This window comes from Etheostoma spectabile, chromosome 8 (assembly GCF_008692095.1).
Source record: "Etheostoma spectabile isolate EspeVRDwgs_2016 chromosome 8, UIUC_Espe_1.0, whole genome shotgun sequence".
Classification (NCBI taxonomy): domain Eukaryota; kingdom Metazoa; phylum Chordata; class Actinopteri; order Perciformes; family Percidae; genus Etheostoma; species Etheostoma spectabile.
The window spans coordinates 2,221,739-2,232,183 of NC_045740.1; the positions used below are offsets into that span (position 1 = coordinate 2,221,739).

Sequence of the window (10,445 nt, forward strand, 5' to 3'; positions counted from 1 at the left end):
CCTAAACACACTGGGTGAAAAGAGGTTCTGCAGCAATGTGCAGTACAACAAAAACATGTTTTTTTTTTTTAAATGAAACCATGTTAAACTATTCCAGTACAACCTCAAAATACAATTATGAACCTGAAAATGAGAATAATATGGGCGCTTTAATATATTTGCAAAGCTCTCCGGTTTTAAAGGATGGCTTACCGCTTATTCATATCCACATTCATCCATGTCGTACCAAGGAATTAGAGGTGTTGTTGTGCTGTTATTACACATTTGTCTATGTTTCAATTCATTAATCTGCTTTTGGTCATGCTGCCCTCACCTACCAGCCCTAAGTGGTAGGGACCTTTCCCTCCTGCTTGAAGGTATAAAATGTCACTGAAAAATTATTACTACTATTATTAACTGCCACATACCGCATAGAATCACGTTAATTTCATTTCATTTTTATTTGCCTTCTGCACTCAAAGTGAAACTATATGCAAATAATCTATACTTTCTGTAGCTGCTTCAATGAAATACCATTCATGCCTGTCGATAGATCTTTTAAATAGACTCACAGGGAGCACGGAGGGCAGAAACGTTGCAGTCAGTCTCTCTTTTCAAACAACCTACAATACATTGCACAGTACAGGGTAAGTTAAGATTAAACTAAAAGTGGTCTTGTGTAAAGGTGTAGAATGCCTGATAACAACCAGCAGCTGCTGTCTTGTAGGCATATAGCCACCCTCAACTGCACCCACTCCCTCCCCCTTGTTTGATGTTCTTAGTGGGGCCTGATGGGAAGGGCTTACTGAAGATTGACCCAGTTTACATGCGGATGTATGAAGTTATAATATGTGATGTTCCTCTGATAGTCTTAATTTTAACCAGCAAGCTCCTCCCAGTTCCCACTGTGCAATTCAGCAACATCTCACCCTTCTACTGCAAGCCAGGCTATCATGTCTCTTCTAAAGCCAATCCCAGAACTAGCCTATCACAGCACGGCCTAAGCCAGCCTAGTGACCCATATTCATCCCACATGTCCCTTCTGTCTCTCTCTTCTTTGTCTTTCTCTTTCGGGCGCACTATGAGTTTCTCAAGGATAAGGTTACTGTATTAGGAGTAAATAGCCCATGAGCAGAGGGGTCTGTGTTATGTCATAAGATACCCTGCGTTCTTTATTCCCTTCATATCTGCAGACCCACTATAGCAACATGCAGCACCTGTCAGTGTGGATGGCCAGACGTTGCATTAGCAATACTCATTAGGGCTGAATGCATTCTGTATGCTATGTTGAATCATGTGCACCGAAACAGCGTGAAACACTGTGGTGTTGATGGTGACAATGATGTCATTAGTTATTAGTAATGCTTGTGGCTCAGCTTCGTGGGTGGCAATGGTCAGTTGGTCCACTATTTTGATCCCGACCGAAATATCTCAACATGTTTGATAAATTGCCAAAGAAGTGTGTACAGGAATTTATCGGGCCCAGAGGCTGGTCCCCCTGAAATCTTTGGTGATTCCCTAACTTTTCTTCTAGTGCTGCCAGTATACATTTTCACTTATCTACTGAAATACATCAACATCTTTTAAAATCAATTGGCAAAACATTTGATACAAACATTCAGGGTTTCCAGATGATGTATCCAATGAGTGTGTAGATCTCGCTGCTTTTCCTCTTGTGCCATAATGAGGTTGTCATTTTTGGTTTTGACTGAAATTACCGTAACATGGTAATTTCAGTCAGTCATCAAGATTTTGCTGAACAATTACCATAACATTTTGTACAGACATTCATGTCCCCCTCAGGATGAATGGTAATCACTTTGATGATCCCTTGACTTTGTTTCACCATCATCAGGTCAAAGTTTTAATCTCTCCAATAATTCAAAATTTTCCATAAAGTCTAATGAGATGTACTTTGTGTTTATTGCTAATTACCAAATGTTAGCGTGCTAACACACTAAACTATGATAGTGAACATAATAAACATTACATATTAGCAAGCTTACTCTCTACAAATTCAGACAGAGGTGACCTTAGAAATGATTTATTATCTTTTCTCCCCCTGTCTGCCTGTTAGGGTTACTGTGTTTCCATACCCTCTTTGACCTTCTTCTTTTCCCCCTGCACCCTTCCCCTGTCCTCCGTCCCCAGTCTGATGAGTGAAAGTGCCGCCATCCCGCTCCTCCACTGTTATGGTCGACATGGAGAGCCATTACCACCCCCCTTCGCCCCTGGAGGACTCGGTGCTGGGCAGCCCCCTGTGCGCCGATCACAACTTCATGGGCGGAATGGAGGAGCTCCAGGACATCTCCCAGTCCATTGACAATGACGCCCTCAGCTCCTTTGATGTCCCTGAATACCAGTCCTCCAGCAATGGCTCAGAAGGTTCCACTGTTCTAGGTGAAGTCTCATAATCCTTAAACAGAAATCATCTATTTAGATACATAATAATGGTGAAATGACAATGTGGAGTTTGCCCCTATACTGGCATTTCCCAGTTTGAAACTAGTACGCATGCGTCAACGTGCATGCAGCATATTGCAGTTGCTCCCTCTTTTGTTTTCTTACTTTTAACTTTTTAACAGTCTTTTTGTTTCTCACGTGTGTGTGAATCTTGGACTCTAAGTCATAACTAAACTATACTCTCTCTCAAATCATGCAAGTTGGGAGAGTTTTGAAAGACTGTCGCAGAGCAAGTTCATGACAGCTTTGTTTCACCATTACAACTCCTTAATTATGTAAATACCGGATCATAACATTCCTTTAACCATGTAAATATCGTACATATCCACACTCCTTATATTTCTTTATTTATATCTCTACTTGATATTTATACTGTTTTTGCAACTGCAACATAGAATTTCCCTTCAGGGATCAATAAAGTATTTCTGGTTCTGGTTCTGAAAAGTGTCCCTGGCAGTTCAGTGTAATCTCCTTGTCATTGCTGTTGTCAGAGCAGGAGTCCTTCAGTTTACCCCTCTTAATCCCTTGTTTGCTCCACCTGAATGTTCGGAGAGGGCATACACTTTGGCTAATTTAACCTCTTGCCTTGACCTTCAACAAAGCTGCACTACAGTATAATCCTTAAAAAGCCCTTTGTTTACTCAGATCGTCTGATTCACACGCTTTACCCTTTTGGGCAATAGTCCATTGATCATAATCAGTTTGTTCGTCTTGTCTCTGATTTACTGAGTGAGTTGATGCATTTTCCTGCCAATTTATTTCCCTATTTTCTCCCCATGTCTTCTTTTCTTTCTCTGCTTATCTACTTCTTATTTTCTGTCCTATTGTTTTGCCTCTTTGTCCTCTTCCAGCCCTTCTCATTGCCCCATATCCAATGAAAAAATAATACATTTTGCTACTGTTTCCTCCTTAAATAAAAGTGACATGGACGTCTGTGACATGTATGCTACTACCGAAGTATGCAACAAGTGAAGAAGTTGTAAATAGTACAGAATGTAATGAGAGAATAGGGGGTGTGAGTGAGGGAGATGGAAGGGGAGGAGAAAAGTGAGGAAAGTATAGGGAGGGCATCACGGAAACACTTGATGTCATTGAAAAGTCAGGGTGTTCAGTATTATGGGTGTTCAGGAGTCCTAAAAAGCGTAAGAAACACTGACATGCTTTTCTTGTCCACGATCAGTTGAAACATGTGCACTTGCACCACGCAGGAACACAGCTCCAGGTCCGCTGCCAAATGCCGCTTATCCCCATTCTGGCTTCTCTCGACCAACTCATGTGATTTGACTTAGTGCCGCTGTTTTGTACCATTTTACATTTGCTATTTGTGTACAAAGCAAGTTCTACCAACTATGCTGCCTTCACAAGGTGGAAATAGAAGACTGTTGGCAAGCTCATGACCTGTCATCCACGAGAAGGAACTGTAACGCTACTCCAACACTGTTATGCTTGTTACAGGCAACCATATGCAAACAACATGCTAATATTTCTGAATAAATAGTTGCTGTGATGGAACAGGCCAAAAAGTTCAAGCTGTACTTTATATTCCACTAGTTCCTTGCCACAGGATAGTGAGACAGTAGAGATGCATTCATTAGGGCTGAGGTAGGTAGTGTTTTCAAGATTGATAAGATCAGCATATATCCTGTGTACTGCAGGCTATGACAAAGTAGGATAGGCCCATAAGTTGTTAAACTTAAAAAAAACACTCTGGCACCAATCATGAAACTGATCACGGCAAACCCCCATTTACAAAAGACAGCTTGAGAGACAAGTTAAAGTTCCTGTATACTTTCTCTCCTTTACACACCTGGCCAATCAGTGGGATCATGGGATTTTGTTGACACTGAGAAAAATATACATTATCACCAGACTTATCCTTTAATTGGCTACGAGTGCACTGTTTGCCTTAAGATTTGTGTATTGATTAGGGGGCAGTAGTGCGATGACACATGTAATCATCCATGTGCGTGTGTTTTTTAGATGCCCTGACGCCAGCATCCAGCCCGTCATCGGTTGTTTATGGGATGCCAGCGGGCCAGGAGGAGTTCTCATCTGCCTCCTCATCGCTCAATCTAGAGTGTCGAGTTTGTGCTGACCGTGCCTCGGGTTATCACTATGGAGTCCATGCATGCGAGGGCTGCAAGGTGAGACAAAGATTAATTATACAGTCATATAGGTGTTTCTATTTCAATATTTCACCTAAAACAATGGTGACTAGTCCAGCGTATGGACATTATTGTGAGGATTGAATCCGAAGTGATCACACATGCCTTGTCTCTCTTATCTTCTCCCCCTACAATGTTTTTTACTTACTACTGCTTTCTCTCCATCAATCAATACTTCTGTCAATATCCGTCAATCACTCTCCCTCCCAGTGTAACCCACACTCAAGCACAGACAAGCCAAGAATCTCAAATTGCCTTTGGACTACACATTAACCAACTTCTAGACACTGAATAGAAGTAGGACATACCAGAAATCCAGAGGCAGTGTGTCTTGTGACTGATAATACTTTCTTAAAGCATCAGAACTACCAGGCTTGGCCTTAACACGTGGTCGCTCAGTAATCTTTGAGTTAATTGTTTACCAGTCATGTTGAACAACTCAAGGGTCTTTTTTGAGATGCAAGGACAAAGATACCGGTAGTCTAACTTGAGGTGTGTTTGCATGTGTTTTAGAGCTTATGTTGGTGTGTCAGTATTGTGTATTCTTTATACATTTTTTCTTTTCTATCCGTCGCTGAAGGGAAAGTAGCCAAAGTGAGTGACTTTTCTACACCTCCACACTGTGAATTCACTGGCTGGAGCTAAATGTGTCAGCCAAGAAAGCAATAGGAGTATGAATGTCAGGAAGTGATACATAAACTCAGCAGCTCCGTGCATCAATGCAGATGTATCCACACTGGACAAAGGCCTTGGTCGTGTCCACAGGGCAGAGACAAAAGTATATGACCTATGCAGAGTGAAGTGGTAAAGCTCTAAAACAACATCATCACAAAAGCCAAGGTAAATTTGTTTAGATTAACATCTACATTTAGGACGGGTCATTAAAAGTACATAATAGCAGTGACCTATGGAAAGAAAGAAAGGAAAAAAGGCTTTTATTTCAAGTTGAAGAGTAGAGAAGTGACCGGAAATGGGAGGAGAGAGAAGGCAGAATGTAGTATACGTTGCCCACTGGAATTGACTTTCTTAAAATCTACTACCAATTGTTAATTGATGCTGATTGCTGCATGTAAATGTCTGACAGTACCTGGCCCACTTCAAACCACTGAGAATGGCACAAACTAAATATCACATCTGAAATGTTGTTATATTTTTGTAAACAACTTTACATACATACACACACACACACACATGTATCTCTCTTTTGCATCCTTTCCTGTGTGTGTGTGTGTGTGTGTGTGTGTGTGTGTGTGTGTGTGTGTGTGTGTGTGTGTGTGTGTGTGTGTGTGTGTGTGTGTGTGTTATTTTGGAAGTTAGTAGGTAAGAGTCAGTCACGGTCACTTGACACATGCTCATGGTTGAAATGTTTCCCACCAACACCGCTGTGTCCCATTACACCATGTGTAATCTTGTAATATTGTTCAAATATTGTGTGTGTGTTTGTGTCATTTGGCACGCTTGGTGACAGTTTTGGATGAAATTGCAATTTGCTATTAAGTATGGCTAAATATCTTATTAAGCAACTCCCCAGGCCATTTTCTGCCCTCTGGCCAACTGTAGTCATGCCACTTGCTCTATTTGTTCCTCGCCAAAGTTGAAACCGTGTTTTTGTCAAGCTTGTGTAAGTGAGGATGGTGAAACTATGTGTCTGATATTGTCACACATTTATATGGAAATAAACTGCTGCTCTAAGAATAATCTTCTTTCTTAATAAAGACTTGGTTGATGGAGTCACGTGATCGGCTCACCAGAGGTTGCGGCTTAAGGTGTAGCTCCTGGGCCAACCTTGTCAAATAGTTGTGTTAAATGGTTCCAACTCCGATTATCTATCAGTTTGTGCTTGACAGAGCCATTTAAAGCAGAATAGCAAACAAGAACAAAACCCAAAGCAGCGATACGGATGCCATTGCAGAGGCATTATTGGAAAAACAGAAAAATTACCTTGGACCACGTTTTTATCAGATTCAGTCTCAGATTCAACAGGTGGGGATTGACAACGACGAGAAGCTAACTGTTAAACATGCTCAGCTAGCATCTCTGACTACAAGCCTCTATCAGATCTGATGTAGACAGATCCAAAAACTACTCTGAAAAGCAACTCAATTCTATTCTTAATAGCCATCGCCACGCTTTTCAAGAGCTGGAGGTCAAGCTAGCAGACATGTAGGACAGAATTATTTGCTTTTCCTCAGACTACAGCAACTTCAAAGTCAAGCGGCGGCAAGCCTTTAATCAAACCATGGATTCAGCATGAGTCAAGGGTCTGGATCTTTTCCTGCTCTACCTGGCAACACTGAAGATCAAGGAAGGCTTCCAGTACAGAGCTCTCACCTTCGCTAAGGATGCTGAAGATTAAATGGGTCGCATGTCCTCTTGTTGCCGCGGAGACGGCCGGCGCCTCGGATTCCATCACAGAGAACACCATGGAAGAAGATCAGGATTAAAACAACTGCCTGATAAACATGGACTCTTGGCTTGTCTTAATCTCTTGATGTGTCCTAGTTTTATTGCATTGTTATCTGATATGATTACAGAAACTTTGTTTTTGAATGACATATCTATCATGTTTAATATAGCCATGCTCCATAGGTTAATTAGGCCACTAGAGTCTCTTTTCCAATGTGCTTGTTATTTTTGTTGACAAGGACTGTGTTTATTTTAAAGTCAGTTTAGTGTGGAACCTTTTGCTGTTGCAACCAGGTAACTTTGGGCTTTTGTTAATTTTTTTCTGCTCCTTTCAAATCTTGATCACAGACCTATTTTGAGTGTTCATAGCCTTCTGGCTATGTTTCTCCCCCCTCCCCACACTTTCCCTTTTGTGTCACTTTCTCGTCGGTTTTTGTTCTGTCTTGCATGTTCTGTGTGTTGATGGACTTAACTTTGGATGCACTATTGTTAGGATTTAACGAAGTGAAAGACAGTAACATGTTGCTTTTCCACTTGTACTTTCATTTAAATGCAGCTTTTTTGATAATTGGTGATCCTATATTTTCAGTTTGGCGCTGTGGTGGTCTGAATGCACCTCACAAGCAAGCCAGCATCGTAGCCTTACTTAAAAAGAGAATTGTAGACATTGTATTATTACAGGAGACGCATTTGCTACAGACTGATACCGGCCGCTTAGCCAACAGATTGTATCATAAAATTGCATCCTCCTCTGCAAGTTCAAAAACAAAAGCAGTGACCATTATTGTCAAACGGAATCTTACGCTTTAAGTTCCGCTTAAAGTTTCGTTGTCTTGGTCAGACAGTACAGGCAGAATTGTGATTTCTACAATAGAGTATAGTTTTTGGAAAATTGCACTTGTGTCAGTTTATGCGCCTAATGTTTTTGATGACAATTTCTATGGTATGCTCACCAATCAAATACTTCAGTTGACGGACTGTTCTTTTGTTGGTGGTGTGAACTTCAATACTGTGTGGGACCCAAATATTGATTGGTTGAACGCAAAGGTCACTGGGGTTCAGGAACAAGCAACAAATGCTTTAAAGTCATGGGCCATCAGCTTGGGACTTGTAAATATTTGGCATGCAGTTAATCCCACCTGTAAGGATTATTCCTTTTCCTCAGGAAGACATAAATCTTTTTCCAGAATAAATTTTCTTTGGGCATCCTCTCAATTATTTATTTAATTGATAAAGCGGTGTTGCTCCCAATGGCATTGTCTGACCATAAAGGGGTTCTCGATGTCCCCACCCCAGACCATCTGTCTCAACGTGCTGCTAGATGGAGCTTAAATATAGCTTTACTGAAAAATGAATCCTACATCACTCAAGTTATGTTGGCTCTGTAGCGACTCCACAATATTGCGGGATGCGATAAAAGGTTTTATTGGAGCAATACCACACTATTCTGCTCTAATGCGTGCAAAGCTAGATCACTTCAACTAAAGAACCTTGAAGCTAACTTCACCAGATTAGACTTATTGTTATTAACTAATAATTTAACTAATTTAACTAATTTTACTGACCAAAAAGCTTTAAAATGATCACTAGTCAAGAAAGAAATAAACAACATTCTGAAACAAAAATCTGAATTTCTAATTCATAGAACCAGACAGCGCTATTACTTTCAGGGTGCTAGACTTAGTCATCTACTTTCCATGAAATTAAGGTCCTGTGACCATTTTTGCAGATATTCCCGCTATTAAATCTTCAGATGGTAATATTAGAACTGATCCTGTTGAAATAAATGAATCCTTTCAGACATTTTATCCAATTTGTGACATCTGGTTTAATCCGTTTGACTTGCCTCAATAATCAGTAGTTAATTTAGACAAATTGATCACGTTAGAGGAACTAAGCTTGGCAGCACAGAACATGCAAAAGGGAAAGTCACCAGCCTTTGATGGGATCCCCCCGGAATTGTATGAAACTTTTTGGGAACAACTGGGCCCATTCGTTCTGGACATGATTAACTTCTCTATTGAGAAGGGCGAATTTTCAAAGGATGTTAACAAAGCCTTGATCTCTTTACTCTTGAAAAAGGATAAGGGTCATACAGAGTGCTCTAGCTATCGACCTCTGAGCCTGCTTAACTCTGATTTAAAAATCTTTGCAAAACTCCTAGCCCGTCATTTGGAGTTCCATATGTCAAAATTAGTGAGCTCTGACCAAACAGGATTCGTAAAAGCAAGACTTGCAACAGATAATGTTAGACGCCTTCTTCACATTGTTGATTTGGCAGAAGACAGCAAGACACTTATGTCACTTATCTCTCTTGACGCAACGAGTGGTCATTTCTATGGTCAGTTTTAGAGGTGATGGGCTTTGGTAACACTTTCATTGGTATGATTAAAGTTATGTATTCTAACCCCTCAGCCCAAGTCTTAAACGGACACACCTCCTCCTCTTTGTTTCCAGTTTCTAGATCTTCACGCCAAGGCTGCCCCTTAAGTCCTGCACTATTTGTCATTTCTCTAGAGCATCTGGTTCAAGTTATTTGGCAATCAATTATGGTGTCACCAATATGCATTTGTAATAAACAGCATCACCTCTTACTATTTGCAGACAATGTTTTGGTTTTTAGTATGGAATTATGGAAGCTTATCAGGCTTTAAAATGAAGTGGTCAAAGTCTGCACTTCTTCATTATAATGATTCTGCTTGCAATTGAATCATCTCTGCTAACTCTGCATTGTTAAGCATTTTAAATATTTAAGCATTGAGGTCTTCCCCTGTTTAAACCAGATTGTTAAACATAACTATTCTGTTGCTCTTCACAATGTTTTGAAAGATATGGAAAGATAGATGGGTCTCCCCATGTCTATTCAAGCCCGTATCTCTGTGGTTAAAATTTATGTTTACCAACTTTAAACATTATTCTTGGTCCTTTGTGTTAAGACCCCTCCTTACCTGGTTTCCTGGTGTACCTTAGAAAATGCTATGACAAAGCCTTGGTTACTCCATGACATTCTTTTTGCCAATATCTCCAATAAACAATGCCAGCTACGCTCAAAAGTTGGAGATCAGCTTAAAAAATACTGCCATATAGCTTGTAACTGGCACACATTTTCTCCATTAATCAACAATACAGCACCTCTGATTGGTGGAAGGTCTATAACAGCTCCACAGTGGGAACCAAAGGGGGTTCTTTGTCTAAAAGACATTTTTAGTGAGGTTGACTTGGTACCCTTTTCTGTCTCACAAAACGCGTTCAATCTACCACGCTCCTCTTTTTGTTTACCTTCAATTAAGATCAGCACTCAAGGCATGTGGTGTCCCCTCCTGAGGGCTCTGCCCATACATCCTATCCGGAAGTTATTTACTATGCAGGCAAAAACTTGTGGTATGGTTTTGAGGCTTTATCTGTTCTTTGTGATATCTGGCCGCACTGTCC

General features: G+C 40.6%; 1 protein-coding gene across 2 annotated transcripts in view; it reads left to right on the forward strand.

The window, feature by feature from the left end:
* pparab (peroxisome proliferator-activated receptor alpha b) overlaps positions 1-10,445 on the forward strand; it is a 50,721-nt gene that overhangs the window by 24,649 nt on the left and 15,627 nt on the right. For both annotated transcript variants that reach the window (XM_032522727.1, XM_032522729.1), the window contains exons 2-3: positions 2,131-2,379; positions 4,423-4,586. In XM_032522727.1, coding sequence (XP_032378618.1) covers positions 2,172-2,379; positions 4,423-4,586 — 372 coding nt within the window. In that variant the 5' untranslated portion in view covers positions 2,131-2,171. The remainder of the gene's footprint in view (positions 1-2,130; positions 2,380-4,422; positions 4,587-10,445) is intronic.